The sequence below is a fragment of the Pavona decussata genome, unplaced genomic scaffold, assembly GCF_977016875.1.
Source record: "Pavona decussata unplaced genomic scaffold, jaPavDecu1.1 SCAFFOLD_207, whole genome shotgun sequence".
Lineage (NCBI taxonomy): Eukaryota > Metazoa > Cnidaria > Anthozoa > Scleractinia > Agariciidae > Pavona > Pavona decussata.
Window position 1 is genome coordinate 2522372 of NW_028145612.1, and position 20555 is coordinate 2542926.

At 38.2% G+C, this 20555-nt stretch overlaps 1 protein-coding gene across 1 annotated transcript in view; it reads right to left on the bottom strand.

Moving 5' to 3' along the window:
• The window catches only part of LOC146460888 (splicing factor 3B subunit 3-like), a 36562-nt gene extending 16040 nt beyond the window's left edge, over positions 1–20522 (bottom strand). The window contains exons 1-26 of the mRNA XM_085087847.1: positions 20352–20522; positions 18374–18605; positions 17492–17568; positions 17195–17288; positions 16042–16214; positions 14583–14837; positions 14234–14296; positions 13906–13980; positions 13462–13565; positions 12492–12657; positions 11338–11433; positions 10583–10655; positions 10124–10275; positions 9543–9647; positions 8654–8704; positions 7939–8229; positions 7444–7508; positions 6963–7020; positions 6449–6603; positions 5744–5918; positions 4961–5116; positions 4624–4673; positions 3851–4016; positions 2803–2844; positions 2298–2381; positions 1563–1702 (exon numbers count right to left, since the gene is read on the bottom strand). Of these exons, the coding sequence (XP_084943973.1) occupies positions 1563–1702; positions 2298–2381; positions 2803–2844; positions 3851–4016; positions 4624–4673; positions 4961–5116; positions 5744–5918; positions 6449–6603; positions 6963–7020; positions 7444–7508; positions 7939–8229; positions 8654–8704; positions 9543–9647; positions 10124–10275; positions 10583–10655; positions 11338–11433; positions 12492–12657; positions 13462–13565; positions 13906–13980; positions 14234–14296; positions 14583–14837; positions 16042–16214; positions 17195–17288; positions 17492–17568; positions 18374–18599 (3092 nt within the window). The 5' untranslated portion in view covers positions 18600–18605; positions 20352–20522. The remainder of the gene's footprint in view (positions 1–1562; positions 1703–2297; positions 2382–2802; positions 2845–3850; positions 4017–4623; positions 4674–4960; positions 5117–5743; positions 5919–6448; positions 6604–6962; positions 7021–7443; positions 7509–7938; positions 8230–8653; positions 8705–9542; positions 9648–10123; positions 10276–10582; positions 10656–11337; positions 11434–12491; positions 12658–13461; positions 13566–13905; positions 13981–14233; positions 14297–14582; positions 14838–16041; positions 16215–17194; positions 17289–17491; positions 17569–18373; positions 18606–20351) is intronic.
• Positions 20523–20555: the final 33 nt, after the last annotated feature.

The following is a 20555-nucleotide window of genomic DNA, read 5'->3' on the forward strand; positions in this document are numbered from 1 at the left end:
AGTTCTTCGTGTGTTTATTTAATTTCTGTACTGAGCGTAAAGTCGGCATTATTTCAAAATTCATCGCAAACTTTCAGATAGCTGGCTAAAAGGCGTAGATCGACTAATATTGCGCTCAGTCAGCGTTTGCGAAATCTCTAAAAGAGCACAAGTGGAAGCAGGATACCCTGTGTATAATTGCGCGTTCCGAAGTTCAAAAGGAGACTGGGGACGAGTTTTTAAATTTTTAGTTCTATTACAGAGGGTAACAAACCTTTCGCTACTATTTGGTTAGTAAGGGGACAGTAAGCTCTCCTTGAAAGTCTGCCTTTTACAAGTTTCATATTCTCGTATTTTAAAAAAAATAAGTTCAAATAAATCATTTTATTTAAGCTTCAATGTATTTAGCCCCCTCTTATTGCGGAAAGTCTTCAGATGGAATTGGAATTTAGAAAAGGCGGTTTTTGAGGAGAGCGGAAAACCGGAGTAACCGGAGATTCGGAGCAAGGACGAGAACCAACAATAAACTCAACCCACATATGACGCCGAGTCCGGGAATCAAACCCGAGCCAAATTAGTGGGAGGCGAACGCTCTCACCACTACGCCATCCCTGTTCTCCAAAAATTGCTCGACAAAATTGTTTCCATAAAACTGAAAACTTGTTTACCTTTGACAACCGGACAGGTCCAAATTGTCAAGGAAAACTTGTTAGTGTGGAACTAGCCTATGATGGTTGGTTCACAAGACGGTCCTTGATATTCATTTCGCCTTCGGCTATGATAGATCAAACATTTATAAGAAGTGATTGACAATTATATTAAACTTCCCAGCCAATTTAAAAACTTATTACAAAAACACGACAATGCCCCGTTACAATTTACGACAGCTCAGAACACTGCTAATTATTACAGTGTGTTATTGCAATTTGAAATCGGTACGTTATTACAGAATATGACAAGCGCTATTGCAATGAACGACAGCTATTACAAATCAAGACAGCTGTTATTACAATTCAAGATAGGCTTTACAATACACAACCTTATTACAATTCACGACAGTACACAAACAGATCGCAGCAATCTCGTACCCAGAGTCCTCGGGCTCTTTGGCCAGCGGTTGGTCGCCAAGATCGACTCCGTGACACTGGAATTTTTTCACCGCAAGCTTTTTGCGGTGAAACGATCGAAGTCATTACGGGTCAGAAATCCAAAAAAAAATTTTTTTTTCGAAGACCCCGAGGCTGGACTGGGGTGACAGACATGCTTCACCATCACAATGCCGACAATATAGACAACTGAAGCATTTCAAACATTTTACAGATGTTTTGCATGCGTTTAACATACGTTTATAGTAATGAAAAATCCACTTTGTTTAACGAGGGCGACCCTTGATGGTTTGTTTTGACTGACAACCCTGTGATCCTCAGATTCCGGATCGAATTGGAATTTGGAAACGCTGGATTTTAAGGAGAGGGGAAAACGGGAATACCCGGAGAAAAACCCTGGGGCAAGACAAGAACCAGCAACAAACTCAACTCATACATGATGCCGAGAGGTGGAAGGAGAGTGGAAAAATATGTTACCTTGGATTCACGTCATCTGCAAATATCACCAAATGGTTTTCCCGCGCTTTGTACTTGACAACGTGAAATGACTCCTGGATATCACTCACAACAATCCGAGTTCCCATCGAGTTTAGACCCATGATAAAGTTGGGAAGTTTCTGAAAATGAAAATACAACGTTGGCGGTTTTCTATGTATGTACATCTCTCATCCGTAGTTCAAATGTATATAAAACACTTCATATCTTCACTCTCATATACGTATCCTCCACGAGTTCGTTACCCACTCACAAAGTGACCAGCTCCCAGTTGACTGGATAGTTCAGTTGGTAGAGCACTGCACCGGTATGAGTTAATTTTTATTTATTTATTTATTTTTTTCACTTTTCTTTTCTCAAACTGCTCAAGTTGCTTGCATAACTGCGACGTTCTTTCATTTACTCAGATCTTTAAAATACACCGTAGAATTCCGAGCATAAACTCTGAGCACGCATTTGTTCAAAGAACTTCTAAGGGCACCACGAACTTATATAGGAAGGAATTTAGAATCTGAGAGTTGGCAAGAGCGGGACGGGGGCATATTGGGCATTTTAAGGTATGATTTTTCATAGATTTTTTCACACAAATCAAACCGGCAAGAGGTAATGAATTTGATCAGTTGCATGATGACGTAATAGTTACCTGAGTTCATCCACAGGAATCGAATAATTCGTACAGTACAGCCACAGCTAGTGCTAAAGGAAAAACAGTTCTACCTTATTTTCACATTTTCGTAGTAGCTTCTTCTTGCCGAGATCGTAGATTCTTAACAGGCGACCAACACCCGCTAAAAGACGGCCCTAAAATCAAAGCAGAAAAATAAATTATTTTATTTTAATGCGTTTAGTAAACGATCATTATACTTCAGAAATATTGCACGCGATATCTGGGGTGAGCACAAGTTGAGTTTTGCACAATGTTGCGTATGACGTTGTACCGCGTCCAACTCGCTCGTTAACTGTCTCTGCCCACAGACGCCCAAAACTCGCCATAAAACGAATAAAATCTCTATAGATGAAAACTGCATGAAGAAAACGTGCAGCTTTATTAACGCATCTCTGCGTATCTTCCCAATCCATTCTGTTGCTTGTTTGTTTGTTAGTCTGTTTCTCAATTACTCGTCAAACTGTTCGCTTCTGACAGCTCTCAACCCATAATTAGATGCAATTTAGACATTCAACGGGATGGATTACTGCTTTTACCATTTTCTACTGCACTAACCTGGAAAGGAGCAAGCGCTCCTGGGATATCATCGACTTCAGTCTGGAAACAAAAAACGTTGAAACACCAATAAATAAATAAATAAACAAATAAATAAATAAATAAATAAATGACGACTTAACGCCACGAGATTAGACTTGATAAGAAGAGCTCTCAAACACAATAATGATTATACAATACAATCAAGTCCTTTAAAACTTGTGTTATGGTTGTTCCGGGTTACTACCAGCTTTAAATCATCAATCAAGTTGCCCTTTATATGTTTTCTTTTTTTCCAAGTTCTTTCTTAAACAAACTATTCTTAAACAAAGGTGGTTTTATTTTAAAGCGAAAAACAACAAAAGGTATAAATCTTGGTCAACATTTCCTCTTTGAACTGAAATCATCTTTCGAACCCAAAGATGACTTGGGACACAATGCTACAGACGTAATTTCTGGATGAAGTGATTAGTTCCAGTTGTGGAGGTTGGATGCCTTCATTAATCTGGCCTTCAACTGGGTCCCAGACACACCCTGGAAAGAGTACCCACCACTTCCATCAAATACAACAATGGTATTAGACATAGAGACTGTGTCAACCTGACGCATTAGGAAACGTACGGTAAAGATTCCATTAAATTAAGAATAGCAACCGTACTGTATGGAGGCTGAGTCACTTCACTCCACTTCACTTTTATTTTAGATGCTATCTCGTAAAGATATACATGCACCGTCCGTAAGTACGGAGTTCAGATGGAGAAAGGGGAAATCATTGGCTTCAAACGAAAGTTTCTGCTTTATTTTAGCGCTTATCTACATATTTTCATGACCGTCCATAATTTTAATTATCTCCGTTTCATGTAAGCGATTGCTGTTGAAAAGCCCCTTACGTATTTCATGTATAGTGCGCTCTCCATTGTGAAGATACCAGCAAAGAAATTTATCAAGACATATAACAAACTTGCAGAGCCTTGCTTTCGCTGATAACAAAAATTCCCTATGGTTTGCGACATTCCCACTGCCGTCGCCTTCCAGGTAAAGGAGCTTAGAAGTGGGTAGTCAGGCTCACCTTGTGAACAAATTCCAGCTTGTATCCGCCATCAATCAGCTCCGCTATTTTGTACGTGTGAATGAACCCTCCTGCGCATGAGCGTGGGTTCAGAGTCAAGTCTTTAGCGGTGCCGACCAACGCGTAAGTCTCGTCAGGCCGACAAGTGAAGTTACACACGCACACACTGTGAAATGACAATAACCGATTCAGATTAACCCAGTAAAAGAACTTCTGAGCGAAATTTGTGATACAGAATTGCTTGCGATCATTGCTAGATATTATTGCAACAGTTATAATACAGAGTAATAAGGGTATAGATTTCTTTTTCTTTTGTAACCTAAAGGATCAACCGTGCGTAAATGAAGTTCACTTGGACTTCGACATGAATTTGCTCGAGTCAATGAAAATGAGTAAAGTATGCTGTTACTATGATGTGGTTAAAGCGGTATTAATTGAGTGTCGAAAGTAAAATAACTTGCTTTGGTTTCGCTTTATCAAGCTCTGTAACTGATAAAGAAAAACAAAAAGCCTTAAAAATAATACAGGAAACCAAATCAAAAGAAAAAACAAAACATAACATTTCGCATCATTTCCTCAACCAATTCTAAAGTGGTAAAACTGAAAGTGCTATATAATAATATTCCGCAGAAAGTTGCCCACCCGACCCAGTATCACTATATATCGGGTTTTTCTTTCTTGTACCTACAGGACGATAAAATAAAATCTGACTCATTAAAACACTCGGTAGTCGACTGCATAACCTCTCCGCATCACATAAACATAATACAAACCTGACAGCAGATTCGTTTTGTTCCAGTCGTACCTCGTCAATAGTTTCACCCTAACCAAAAATAATAAAGGGTTAATGTACAAGAAACTGACAAACGCTATACCAAAGGTAAGATGAACAGCATTTTAAGAAGGTACTTGCTTACTTAATTAAGGTCTTTGGAGGTATAGAGAAATTGCACAAATAGCTGTGATGCTCGACCACTTGAAAAAATACCACCCTGGTTCTAGATCTCGTGTCCTACTCTATTACAAGTTAGCCTGGAAATGATTTTCAGCCACCTGTAAATGAGAAAACTTCACCGCGCAGGCGCATCAATAAGAACTGATCTACGCTACCTTGATGGGATCCAGCATTCTCAGAATTGAGGCCCACATGCCAGGCCCTGCCTTAGGTGCGCCAAACTGCTGTTCAGAGAGATCCTCATTGAGAAATTCAGCCGCCATTTGTGCTGCAAGCTCCTTTTCGTCATCACCGGCCGCTTCCACCATTTCCTGTACAAAAGAAGCAAGGATGAAAATGTTTGAGAAACTGGTGATTGGATTGAAACTGGTGAAGGATACTTTGGTCATTTTAAAATCTACGATGTTACAAGAGGGATAACTACGTTTATACCCGGCCCTCTTCTACTAATAATCGTAGAGTCGATTATGGACAACTCAAATCTTTCATGAACACAGGGAAAAATGTGTAATCTAACAAAAGGTTATACTGCGGTAATAAAGTGTAACAAGAAATAAATATATTGCTACTCTATTTAGTTTCGTTAATCCAGGATTAGCTTAATCGGGGTTTGGCCCTCTATCCCTTAGTTAATTTTCTTTGATACAATGCAGCTTTCTGAACGGAAAACTTCAAAAGGAAAAGGCAAATAGTGCTCTAGATGCCGAATTCTTTAAGGCTGAATTATAATGTTCAGATTCAAATTGTGTTGTAGCCAGCATAAACCAAAACCGGATGAAAAAGGACAAAATTGAACACACTTCGTCATTAAAGGCAACTCTAGATGGTTCATACGCAGACTGCTTGACAGACAGACAGACAGACAGACAGACACCTTTATTTAATTATAAAACTCAGGGTAGTCCCTTGCTGAGTACTGTGGGAGTTTTGTTACAAACCTCAGCAATTTGTTGCTTTTTCTCCTCCTTGACAGTGTCAGTAAAAGAATTGTGGTCACTTTCTATGATGACCAAATTATTACTCTGGGGGTGGATGACAAACTTCCGTGGTGTGTACCGCAGTGGGGTGGCCACTTGGTTAAACACGGCACCCAGCTTCTCAAGAGCCAAAATTCTGAAAAAAAAAAAAAAAGAAATATGGTTATAAAGCCATGAAACGTAATCACCATAATGTTACGTTTAGTTTAGCGTTAGAATAATGGTTAGAATTGGGGCTACGACTAGAGTTAGGATTAGGATTAGAATTAAGAATGGAGCCACTGTTACGGTTACGTTAGGCTAGGGTTATGGTTATTGGTGATCGCGAATCTAATCATAAAAGGACGACCAAACAAGGAAACAGAACAGTCTCTATCGCTGGTCACACTATGATGACATTTGAAACGAGGAATGAGGAATAAGAAATGGAGTCTTTTGAAACCGATGGCGCCGTTTTCCATGAGATATTTTAATATGGATCACAGACGAGGGCAGATAAAGGTATTGTGTCACTGACATATGCAGTTGTGGACAAGTGAAAAGTGACACAAAACGCTTATGCGGGCCGAAATCTGCTCCATTGTTGACCAAATCAAAAGAGGGGTTATTAAAAACTGTGTAACGTAAGTGTGAAAGGGCCGTTAGTCAGAGGATCTGCCAGCTTACCTCAGTGTGTTGGCAGATATAGCTACAATTCCCTCGGGACACTGCTCGGAAGAGAAGCTAGAGGCATACTCTAGGGTTTCGTACGACAGAGGAGTGAGATGAAAACGGGACTGGTACGAATAGCTCAACCATGAGCGACTTGACATGGCGAGAACCTGAGGAAAACAAACAAGCGATTAGAACACAATAAACGCAATTGAACCAATCGAAGCAAAGGAACAACACTAGACTTGGCTTCGCTACCGTTTCTCTTAGCTTTTCCTATCCAGGGAGATAGCAGTGTCTCATGGCACTACATGTTACAGGAACTGGGACGAATGACAGATCTCCACAGGGCAACTAGATCTGTTCAGTTTCAATCCTACTGGGTTAGAACCCAATAATAATAGATCCAGGATGTACAAATCCGTTCCGGCTAAAAATGCTAATTACATAAAACAGGTAGTCCCAGAACAGTTGAGTTGACGTTTGGTAAACGTTTAAAAAAAGACGACACGTCAGAGGAAGTACTTACGGCATCAGATCCATGCATTCGAACTTTGAACAGCTTCACAGCTTTAGAGCCAAGGTACCTTAAGAGAAAAAAGAACCGAGAAATATGAATAGTTAGACAAACTTCAATATCCAAAGGCTTCCACAGTATAAATGTGTATATTTTTCCTTAGGGGAACAACAACGACAGAGTAAGGTACTGTTCCACAGCCTAATTGAATGGAAACACTGACTTCGTCCAGGGACTCCAACGTTGGACGAGATAACAAGTGTTGCTCTGCGGCCTTCGCTTTTGAATTGATTTCAAGCGATAATCCATATTTCATGACTCATGTATGTAGTTCAAATTATCCAGAACGACAAGGTTTCCCCATTGCATAAAAAATATTGCCAAATGCGTAAAGCGAATGAATTCGACCAGTTAAGATAGTTCTGACCGAAAATGGAAGTAGAAAGGGCTAGAATGAATTTCGTAGGATCGCTCGCTAATACCGTTCTCCTACCTTGTCCTTGTATCGGACAGATCTCCAGTCACAAGATCCAACACCGTTCTCAGAAGAACACCATTCTGCAAAACAACAAGGATCAGCAGATTTTAGCTTTAACACGCATGCTGTAATATTTCCTTGCTGACTGAACTACACACACCAAACTACTCACGCTAAAGTATTCGCTTTCTCAAGTGCAAACACATCCGGCCGGACTGCAGCTTCATGTAGTTAATACAATGCAGTTAAACACAGTTTGTCTTAATTAGAAAAAAAAGGGGAAAAAAAAACATCTGTGCAAGTTCTAAAGGAAACCAGCTACACGGCACAATTTTTAATACAACGAGGTTTCAAAAATTTGTAGAGTGGGTTACAAATTGTTAGCGGACTAGATTACACAATAAGTTCGATTTTTAATGCAGCAATTGTCATCGCTTTAACGTGATAAAGGAGTCTCAGTAAATTATTGTGGATTACAATTACAAACATAGAAGAAAAAACACAACGCACAGACAATCCAATGTTAAGGAAGAGTCCTCCAAGTCTACCAGACTCGCTCTCCAATCCACCCATCGCCATCTCCACAATACACAGAGACTCTGGCGTGGCAGGTAAAGCCTGCATACTGAGCGGCTGCAGACAGTCCTGCGGGTCAAGGGATATTACCCGCACAGTATTGTCACTAAGGCCAATGGCAAGAAACCTTGAACGCTGCTCTCCCGCGGGTACTGTCCCGAGCGCCATGCACTGTACGTCGGATGACATTTCCTTTCGTTCTGTGTACTCGTTAAGTTGGCCAGACTACGAAGGAATGAAAATGTCGGTAGTACAGAATGCCTTCACCAACAACGGGGCATTGAAAAAACTAGATGTCATGAACAGAGGTCAATGTTATCTCTTGGGGTGTGCAAGGTTATGGTATCGGGATATCCACAACAAAACTCGCCAAGCTTCTGATTAAATCAATGCTCGTTTGGAACTGTTGCTCTAGGTCCTTTCAAACTTCTTTGATTGTAAAAGGGCTTTCCTTCATTCTCCTGGAAACACGGCAATCTACGTGCGCGTTATCGTTTTTTTTTTTGTTTTTTTTTTACAAAACCGTTTACTTTAACACCCCATGGAAACTTTTCGCGAGCAGATCTGTTGACAACATTATCATTTAATTTAACAGTTACCTTAGTTCAATAAGGGAATACGTTTAAAGTGTGCCACAATGCACTCTTACCGGATCCATTTCAAAATAAACAATTTCTCCACCAGTTAATGCAATGACAACCTGGAAAACAAAATAAATAACAATTCTTAAAAAAAAGAACCTTTGTAGACATAACTGAGGATGACACCAACATTGCAGTGCGTAGTGGAATACGGGATTAAAAAGGTTGGATGAGATCACGAATAGCCCCCTATTTGAGCCTTACGATGCAAACGTATCTCATTTCCATCTAAATAATTGCATCGACGTCTGTCATTGTCACTAATAACAGTTCATCTCAGGAGTATACTAAGCCCGGCGAACGACCATACTTTTTGCCTTTTGATACGACTCAAGGTTCAAACCATTTACAATGTTGAAATTTTGATTCCACACACCGGAATATAATTACAAATGACCTAATTTATGCTATCAGAGCGTCACCAGTAACGTTGCAATGAATTGTTTAAGTCATTAGGGCGTATCCTTCGGTATCCAGACGATCAGCGAGCTAAGACAAATTACGTTACTGTACTCTTCATAATCGAATATACGGGGAAAAAAGCCAGGCCGTTAGCTTATTTCATACTTATCCTACATTCAGAAACCATTGGGTGAGAAGGATGGACTACTGGGGACACAAAATATCACGGAACTGGTACTAGACAGGTGTCAGTGGAAAGCGGAAGAAGCCTGTAGTTACAGTGCAGTCTCGAAGCAGCTTCACTTGCTGAGGTATTTTACGATGAAGACGATGGTGGTGGTAAGCAAAGCTATTTTCCTTTGACTTCTCAAAATCTGCTACCGTTGCTTTGGCGGCATAGCTCGCTCTGTGATTTCACCTTCAGGTGGCAAAATGCGCCTCATCGAAGAGACTATTACCAGCGCGGGACTGAAAGTAAATTTTCGCTTAACTTACTTGTCTCTCGTTCACAGCACATTTTACGATGGTTTTCTTTCCCGGAGTTTTCCATTCGTTGACACGCTTGTCAGCTCTGATGTGGCGGATACCATCAGTGTAAACCTGTAAACGTGAAAACAGTTAAACAATAAAAACTTGAATTCTTCTCCAAAATTAGTCATCGCTCCAAGGCAATGCAAAGGAATACTTTTCAGTCGAATGTCATAGTAGTTTGCTGAATCATGAATAACATAGTTATGAAAGAGTTGAAGAACAAACGGTTGGGCATAAAAAGAAAAAAAAGATCCTGGAAGGCTCTGTTTTAAAGAGCTTTTGGGTCACTTCTTGGAACAGAGAGACTAGTCTTATTTCGGGAAAAGAATCTGGCTTAATTGGAGCTGGTAGAAAGAACATTGAATTCTTTGGGCGGAAGGTTTCTTGCTTTGATTGGAAAACATAGTTATATTTTGTTTCTTTCGGGGGATGTTTTAGGATTCTTCAAAATAGACAGAACTGGTTTCTTTTGAGAACTCAAATTCCCTATGTTGGAATCTTTTATTCCCATTATGCCGAGCCTGGAATCAACAGCTTCCTAATACCTGCAACAGAGCATCCTCGCCTAGCTGTGAACACGACAGAGTGGGTGTAGTGCCAAGGAAACCGCTGTCAGTGACTTCTTCGACTGTTTCCCCAATGGACAAAACCAGGGTAGCGTTTATGAACGACACCACGATATAGGAGTCAAATTCATCTGTGAAAGAGACCAGAAAGTAACATGGTGAGACATCATCTTTTGAAAACGTCAAATGCTGACAGCACAACACGTGTAATAGAAAAGAAATGGACACCAAGACAATAGTTTTTATTTCTTTGTTGAGAAGGAAAATGAAACATGCAAAAGGCAACATTATTTTAGCAACCGGTTGAAGTGCATGGCTCAGAAACATCTGTCCCTAAGTTCACCAATATGACATATTTTCAAAACACTACAAGAATTGCATGCAAAAGAAAGGCAAGTAAAGCATAACAACAAATTAATGAGCAGTGTATGAACCCACCTTGTGTTTGCGTCTTCACTGTCCAAACAGCATTAGGATTACCTGGTAGCTCGGACACAGCCATTTCTGACACCTAAAGGATCAGATTAATATTGTAGAGCTAAGTGTCAAAAATCGGAGACATTTGCACAACAAGAAACTCAAAGTCTGGTTACTTTCCAAACAAAATATTTGTTGTCCTCACATACAAAAAGTCAGTTCTGCATAAAGATTGTACACTGCAAGAAAGTCTACGTGTGCTTGTGTTAGTTTGTCACCTCAAAGGCAACTAGGATAAGCAAAGTTTACAAGTTTACAAGATGTCAAGAGTGTGGACAAGTGGATTAGTGCTTTAAGACTATTATAGTGCAACGAACTCAACTGGGGCCACCCAACATTGATCAGCCAATCACAGATCACGTTTACAACAAAGGAGTCTGGCTTTGGTAGTTGGTAAACCAATCAAAAATAAGAACATTTCTTTAATTTTCAAAGTGTTGGTTTTTCGGTGGCCCCGGTTGAGTTCGTTGCACTGTAAACATTAGACTCTCACACAAGATTAGCTCAGGGACTGTTTTCTTGGAACGAAAAACAACAACAATAACAACGGGTGAAAAGGTCTCTTGGGGAAAAAGCAAACAAGAGTAGCAAGAACTCTTTTAGAATCTGTGGAGCATTCTTATGGTGTATTTTTGTGAGTACTAAGAGTTCAATGATCAGATTATGTTTTAAGGTTTCACTAATGAACCAAGCCAAGGAGAAGAAAAGATTCTAACCTCTAAACCGTGTCTAAGGACTCTCATGGAGGAGCGGGGGCCTCTCCCACATGCAGCATACAGCTGGGGTGTGTCTTCATTGGCTAAATCAGCAATCTGAAAACAAACAAAACAAAAGGAAACTTAAATTAATACCTCAATTTTCACTTACATACGGTAGATCAATGTGGGTCAGTATCAGGAATCTGAATTGAATACAAAAAGTTGCAACTTGATGGATTAGTAGCAAGTACTGTGATTGAAATCCCTCAAAAACATGTAACTTTAAATTCAAATGTTAACTGAAAGCCTAGAGAAGTAGGAAATCTCTTTGCCCTAAGTTCAGACATTGTGGGTTGAAGTGATTTCTACACTGCTATACTGCAATGTCAATCTGAAGCCTGCTGTCTAATAATACTGCATACAGTGGAAGCTCTGCTTCATGTAAGCAGACACCCTTGGGACACAAAAAAGGTGTCCATAATTGGAGCTGCTTACGAGAACGGTTCTCGTAAGCGACCACTGCAGGTGTAAGGGATAGATGGCCACTAACGGGAGCTGCTAGCTGGTCAGCTAACAATAAACATGGGGAATGTAAAAAAAATATATACCACCTTATGAAATGACTTTTTTTGGTTTGCTTTGTTTTAAAATTGTCTTGTGCAATGCTGTGATAATGTAATAAATGCACTGTAAAATCATTGTAACGAACAGCGATGTGAGGTTGATCGATTAAAATAAGAGGTAGAGGTATTACTACTACTACTACTACTACTACTACTACTACTACTACTACTACTACTACTACTACCACTACTACTACTACTACTACTACTACTAATAATAATAATAATAATAATAATAACGGTCTTTATTTCTCATAAGATAAAACTACATATCCTATGTTACACTTTCTTAAAAATTATACATGATAAAGATAAAAGTTATTAATAAACTGATCTGAAAAGGACCATAATAAAAACTAACTTACCTATAATAAGTGATATTCAAATATCAATCTATTTTAAAAAGGTAGCCATGAAATGCTCAGTATTTAGTTTAGGGCACGCACATTGTCTTTTGCGGAGATTGTAAAAACAGTCCTTTTTTTCTATTCACATTGGTCTTAATCTGTTGGACACCAGCCAACATCAATAAACTGTAAAGACACAAACCTGGCATGACATCACAGGAGCTAAACTTTCCATTTCATCAACAAGCACCAAATTCTTAAGGCCTCTGGGGCTAAAGAAGAAAGTGGTCCCCTCTTCCAGCTCCATGGCACTGGAGAACTCGGGTTCATCATCATCATCACCAAGGTGTGCAATTTGATACAAGTAGCTGAAAATGGATGAAAACACTAACTTGTGAGTATTAATTTTAAGCACAGACAAATTGAAGGAGTACCTGGAAAAAACCTCAAGTGACTTCTGATACATTGCAGGATTCTCCTTCCAAATTAACTTGTATTTGCTTGTGAAATACAAGGAGAATTTGACATTACACCAGAAGTCACTTAGGGCCTTATTCCATGCACCCCTTCAATTATTTAAGACCAATATCTCAAGATTTTACACCACACTTGCTAGTCATATTAAGTGGCTACTTTATCTTGAAATAGAAATTAATTACTGTCTTGAAATTGACTCTATTTTGTCACAATGAGCATGATAATCATTATTATCTCTAAAACCAGCAACCAGTACAAGAGAGAGAGAGAGATCATTGCAACAGACTGGAACTATAAAATTATCAGATAGAGAAACCTTACTAAGAAAAATAATGTGAATGGCAAATTCTAAATTAAGGCAATACGTGTATCCGTGTACTGTAGGTACGATTGAACTTTATCAAATTTTTATTTAATAACTAATTAAAAAGGCCTTTAGTGCATTGATATTGTAGGGCACAGCTTTGCTCTTTCACATTGCAAACAAACACAGAATGTTTTGCTGTAGCTGCTGTTATTTTTTATCTTTGAAAGATTATTTTGTCCCTCCTTCAAAACCACCTTGCATTAGACAGAACATCTCTATGCCTTTTCCAAAGTCCTTATATCAAATTTAAGTGACCTTATAACCCAAAGATGATAATTTTGGTCATAACGTATTGCTAGATCTAGAGGTTTAGGTTTTTTTTACATACTGGTTTCCAAATTCTGAGGCAGTAAACAGGAAGCCAGTCTTCAGGACACACATTGCTGTAGCAACAGGCACTGTGTCAAAGTACTTCATGCGAAGTTCAGTTACCTGAAAACAAGTTGGAACAAAAAATAAAATAAACAGTTATTTCTTATTAATATATAATTTTTATTTCCATTTTGGTTCTACCTGCTACAGTTAGTGCAACGTCTCATTAAAATCAAAATTGCCCTGCTATGCAAGAGAAATTCCTAGAAGCATCAATTCTGATGATGCCGTTGATTGGCAAAAGCTTAGATTGTAACGTTTTATTTGTCATGAACAGTACTTAGCTTAAGGCCTCATTTGAAGTTTAATTATAGTATTGTTATTCTAAAATGCTGCTGAAGGACAACAATCAAAGATTATCACATATTGTACAGTTAACAATTGAAAATAATTTACTAACCATGTCCTCATCAACTTCCATGGTAACTTTGAAAATATCACCTTGCTCCGTTTGAATCAAAAAGAAGAACATGGACTAGAATTGAAAATACAAGAACTTGTTAAATTCGTTATCAGTGCAACACAATTGTATTAATTATTCTTTTCATGCACAGATTGGACAAAGTGTAAACCTGCTTCATGTACAACGTACAGTGTATAAAAAATGTAGGACAAACAGTAAGAGTCGTGCAACATTCTCAAAACTAATTATACATGTAAGAAGCAGACCAATGCTTCTAGCTTTCATCTTGCATAATTACATTTGGGATGATTGCAAGCAACATTACCTTCGTCTTGTGAGTAGCACCACACACAAATATCATTCCTCGCTCTGGGTCATCTAGATCGTACTGCAAGTAATGCATAAAACAAAGAAAGCATGCAACCATGTATTACTAAGTAAATTTATTAAATAATTATATTATTGCACAAGCCACATATTGCCATGCCAAACTGATCACTTATTAAAGACCTGTCCTACACTGTAAATTAATACTGTCTGACTGTAGTTTTGTACATTACTGTACTTTTATTTAAATTTTCAGAGAGATTTGACTAGTGAACAATAAAACATTATGATTGGATTCACAAATCAGGTCAGGCCAGTACCACACTGGTCAGTATTCAACAACAAACCTTTCTCCGTGGGATGGGCATCCGAATATCAGCCTGATCTCCAAAATTTTTGTAAGTGATGTAGTTTTCGGAACAGACCAGCACCCCGCTAGGACCATCATTTCCTCCTGGAACTGGAATAAGCAAGTTGCCGTGTTCCTCGAGAGGTTCACTGTATTTTCGCACCACATGGTTCAGTCCCAGGTCTAACTCATAAAATGTCAAGGTCTGTTGAGTGGTGTGCACTGCTTCCCCAGTGGGATCAGAATCAGCATCCTGTATTAAATGAAGAAAAAAAAAATTAATGAACTGTTACATAATGATATTTCTCATATACTAGGTAAACAACAGCTGCTGGTGGGTTATTTTCAAACCAAATCAGTGGGATCTGACATATCATCAATGTTCTGATGGTGACTGATTCTGCCCCGGTGATGATCTTCGTCGCAGGTTGTAATAAATATTATTATACAATCATGTTACCCTCTGTTTTACAATAATTTAATTTATGGACCTTCAACTTTACTTTGGATTGCTGCAAACCCTCAATCTCGGACAGAACTAGTTGAGAAAAATGTGAATTGTGTACGTAGATTCCAATACCATCAACAGAGTAGTAAACGTGGGGCTTACTTGTTGATATATAATTAAATATATGTATCAATGTAGCAGAGTGTCATTTGTACATGTAGGTCAACGATTATAATTATAATTGTTTTGTCAAAGACTGCTGATTGTGTGATATACAAGACTGTTGCCTAAGAAACTTTCAGGAGCCCACAGACCAAAAGCTGAGAGTTAGGAGCCCAACATGTGAAGTGTTACATGTAGGTGCTGCAACAAAAAATTTAGGAGCCCAGAGCATTTTCTTGGGTGCCGCAGGCTACTGAGCTCCTGTAAGGCAACAGCCTTGGATATAAAATAACTCTACAAAGATGTGTGAAAACTTCATCATGTCACGTACAGCGTATATATGCCACTGGCCATGTCACTCTGTGACTTGGATATTATTACACAGCACTGTAAGTCCAAGATGACCAACATACATTGTGTACAGCTGTATCATAACTTTTGAAAACATACTGTATAATGTGTTCTGTCAAAACAAGGGTTTGGAATAATATTCCTTGACTAAGAAAATAACAAAAATTATTTGAATAACATTCCCAGCCTTAGTACAGGTACGGTAAATCCATTGAATTCTGTACACCATGCATGCATGTTCTGTTGTGGTTATCAAGCCAGTTCAGAATATTACAAAAAAGTGTTTTGCTAAGTCAAGGCTACATGTACCATTGTAGCTAGAAGCAAACAGGGGAACTTGAAGGTTGATGCTCTGAAAGTCAAAATATGTTTTTGGTCACCCCTGGCCAGTCAGGTTGCTTAATAACAATTTTCCTATTGCCAAAGGCGATATGATCATGTACTGTGTAAGCATCACATGATAATGGTTGTATTTATTATTAATAATAATTTGTACCTCGTAATCCATCTCCAGACAAGCAAACATTGGATTTTCAAAGCCAACATCAACACCCACAGTGTGATAGACCAGGGTATGAGACTTATGAGCTTCAAGCGGAGACGAAATCGTCAGACGAGCTGCAGCATCTCGGTTCAGGATATAAACCAACTTCTGTTTCTCCACAGCCCCTGTAAAAAGGACATTTAATTAAACATCAATTTAGACAAAATTGTTTAAGATCTGTGTACACATGTACAAGAACTAAATCCTGGTTGTGTTGTTCCAGAAAATATCACCGACCCACACCTTAGGGGTTATTGGAATTGCAAGAAGGAGGGAGGGGTGGGGCTCAAAAAGAAAGTACATTACTTGCAAAAAATTTTGTACGTTAAAATTTCGGACGTTTTATTTCAAACATTTAATTTTCGGACACTTTTTCCCTCATTTGAAACAATTTTCAGACAAAAATTTTGGTCACTGCGCTGAAACATGCCTAAAGTAAATTTACGACTTAAAAAAATGAAATGGACTGAGAAATAAAATCTGTGAAAATGATAGTTTTACTGTACCTTCAAGGTTTTACAGCCAGATACACCAACAAAAATAATGGAAAATAATGGAATTTATCTATGTTTTTGTCTTTCATAAACGAAACAAAATAAAATACTTTCCTTTCCAGTGATAAAAAGAACGACTGAGCAAAGCCGCCTAATCCGAATTCTAGCCATATCATGTATATTGGCTTTGAATACATGTATGTGATGCCGTCGCCCAGAAACTACATGTACTTTTAAAGTTTTATACTATACTGTAAAAATTTCGGACTCTTGAAATTTCGGACACTTAAAAATTTTGGACGGTTTTATTTTCGGACACTAGTTATTTTTGTCCGAAATTAAAATCGTCCGAAATTTTTTGCAAGTAATGTATGTATCTAAATTGGAAGATTCAAAGCCCCAGTGGGGGTAGGGCCCAAAACCAAAACACCATCCATGGGAGGAGCCTGGATATTTTTCTTGAACAGTCACCCAGATTCGTCTGTTCAATTTAAAGTAATTAATTGTAAATGTCAATAGTGGGTTTGCTCTTCAAAACCGAATGAATTTTCTCCAAAATATCACAGAAAAAAAGATCAACAAACCAACAAAATAATCAATGCATTACATACCAATCATTATAGCACGTCCCTTAGGATCAACTGCTAAATACTGCCCAGGAACAATACGACGGCATCCACTTTTACCAAATGTTTCTTGATGAATCTAGGGGAAATAAAATTATTTATTAATTAATAAGGAATTGTACAGAATAAAAGCAGGCCAATACTGCAGGGCTAAAATTTTTCTGGCCTACTTTTTATATGACTGTGTAGTTGACGCTTCAATCAAGTGGTGCGATTCTTGACTTGTTGCTGCTTGTTGCTGCTATTCCTGTAGCCAGTAGTATACATACATGTAAATGTTACCTTTTCAAAAGTGTTCTTTGCTGGAATGTATTCAAGGATCACTATCCTTCCAGAATCACTTCCAACTACCACATAATCTGCCAAGGAAAATTATATTTAACCGTTACTTATAATAAACAAGATTGGGCTAGTCGGCGACTACAATTTAGCAAACAGCGATAACATTGTAACCTGTGGCCAGGTTTAAAAGGTTCTCTGCCTGGGTGGAAAAAGCCTTAATTTCAATTTGGTACAGAAAGTTTCTGGAATTACATGTACCAACTGGAACTTTAACTGAATGGTAAGTGCATCAGGAGTCGTATGGACACCCTCTTGTTGGAAACATTCAGTCAACATAAAGAGCATGACAGGAAACATGTCACCTTGTCAACTTGGGTGGGCACCCCATTTTCAATTTTCTGGCTTAGAATATATAGTACATTCAGGAGCTAGCTAAATACTGTTAGTAGTACTTACACTTCATGATCTACACAAACTTAAATGTAGATTTAAAACAATATCTCTAACCACTCACTGAGTGCTGGCTATCTCAAAGTTTGTTAAATAGCAATGATGTCAACCCTCTAGTTTCACTATAACCTGCTACTAATGAGTAACATAACCAATGAGAGACAACTTTCACTAACTATCACAATGGATCAACTTAAGTTTGAAGTAGGACCAAGTCCTTGCTGTCTACTAATAATCCCAGTTATGCAAGATACATGCATGTGCCATTCAATATAATTATCATGAGAGTAAGACAAATGAAAAATCTCAGTCCTTGATGGAAAATTGTGACAGGCCTCCGTCCCAAATTTTCCATGTAGAAGTTATAACAGCTCATCCAATGATGATGAGTTTGATAAAACACTGTAAGGGCCAAACATGTCTGATACTTACCCTTTGATCCTCCAGTCAGTCTAAATGCGATCAGATCTCTGATCACACCAAACATTTCCATAGCTAATAAAGGAAACACTTTGCCAGTGTTGGGGTCAGGGCGCAGAAGTTCTATGATCTTTCCTCTTGAGATGACAATCTCCTGTTGTTTAGATCCGGAAAAATTGCCATGGATTGCATGATTGATGGTTGAAGCTTTTTGGAGGGTTAATGCGTACAGGTGCATGGTGACCTATGAGAATAGAAACAGATGACTGAAGGCATGCATTATCAAAAACCACAAAAATGCTTGGGAAACAGTGGTTATTTTTGAAATTCTTAATTCTGTAATGTAAAGAAAAATTCAAAGTTTTATACTGTCAATAAACTAGGGAAACTTCTACAGGAACTCTGAAATATCGCTAGTGGTGTTCAAAACTGATATGTAAAATTTATTTTCAGAACTCTAAATTCAAATTTTAAAATACTGGTCAGGCACGATCTTAGGCTCAATTGGTACCAGTTAATGTTCAGGAAATGAGCCCATGCTCACCCCTAAAGAGTCAGATCAGAGGGAGCGACGAAAATCAAGCTTCGCCTGATCTAGATTGGCTGTACAAAACTACAGTAGTTTCATGTGACAAACATCCTGCATACTGCTAGGATTTGAATGTTGATGCATCAGGTACAGTGTATACAGTCATGTAAATTGTTTCATACACCATTAAACATTTACAACACTGTACTAGTCCTTGGGGAATAACGTCACTTTATATTCGGTGCAGACTGTGTTAGGTAAAGATAAAGTGCAAAGCTATGTACTAAATAACTGGGATAATGTGACCATAGATCAAGAATGTATTGTCAACTACTGACCTATGGATAAGGAAACTGCATCTCCACAAGCTAAGTAAAGTAATGAATCACAACTTACAGTTATACACCGCATTTAAAGTTCACGTCACATGCCAGATTTACAGATTCTTTCCAAATACATGTAATATTTACGACTCCCTCATAAATCAAACTGTCCTTTGTAATATTAAATGTTCCTAGAGTACAAGCACATTACTTTACTGTATGTTGCCATTCAGTACTTAAAATTTTGTGTGATGCTTTATACTTCTAAGTGGGGTTTGATCTGTTAGAAACATACATTATGTGTTATAAAAATGCAAATTGGAGACTATCTGTTATAGAATGAATGTTACTTATGTTAAACCTGTACATGACCTGAATGATGGATTAATTAGGCATACATGTAACATTGGAGTGAAATTACCTATTGACTGATTTATACAACTTTGTTGTAAGCAGCATACTAAAGGCAAGCTTAAGGCAAGCCTGTGATATTTATGTGAATAACTGTTTTGTGTTTAGTACAAACATTGCATGTAACATGCATTTTGGAACCCATTTCTCCAAACCCTATAACAATCACAGGAATAGATGATATTGAAAGAAGAGAGTTGAGAGTTTTATGTAATACAGGTAAAGTAACAGGCCACTGGGACTATACAACTCACATACCACACATGAACAAAAGTTGTAACGTCTGATTTACTTACCATAATAAAAGTGTGGACCTTAGCACAGCACTTCAGCAGTTTGCACTAAATACGAACTTAATAGCTTGTTTGACTTAGTATTGTACTTTATGTGAAGAAACAAAGTAAACATAATGAATCAAACAAGCCAAATGAGAACTTTGGCTCGTTTCCTTGGTCAATAGGTAACAATATTATGGCTTGTAGTTTCCAGTTTAGCACACACAAAGGACTGGACGAAAGCTCTCAGATTTCCACAAATTTCCTTTAAAATTTTGATACATGCCAGTATTTATATAACTATTTCCACCATAAAGTTACTATTAAAACGGTGCACTGTAGCTTGAACTACTTTTAAGTTTTACCAATAAAAACATAATTGATAGAACACCGACTACTGCATCCCCATGCATGCAAGGAACGTCAAACTATTAAAAATCCAATCTACTTACTTTCAGGAGCTAAGATTTTGAATATGACCAGACCAAGTGCTTTAAACACAGCTTCTTATTAAGGCTGTCCCAAAAGAAGCCGTATAACTTTTCTAGATCCTGTAAGATTCCAATAGCAACAAACAAGCAACTTAGATTTAGAAGAAAGCCGCCATTTTACGTTTAACGCACGTGCAGTCATGCGCGCTCGGTGTCATTTCTAAT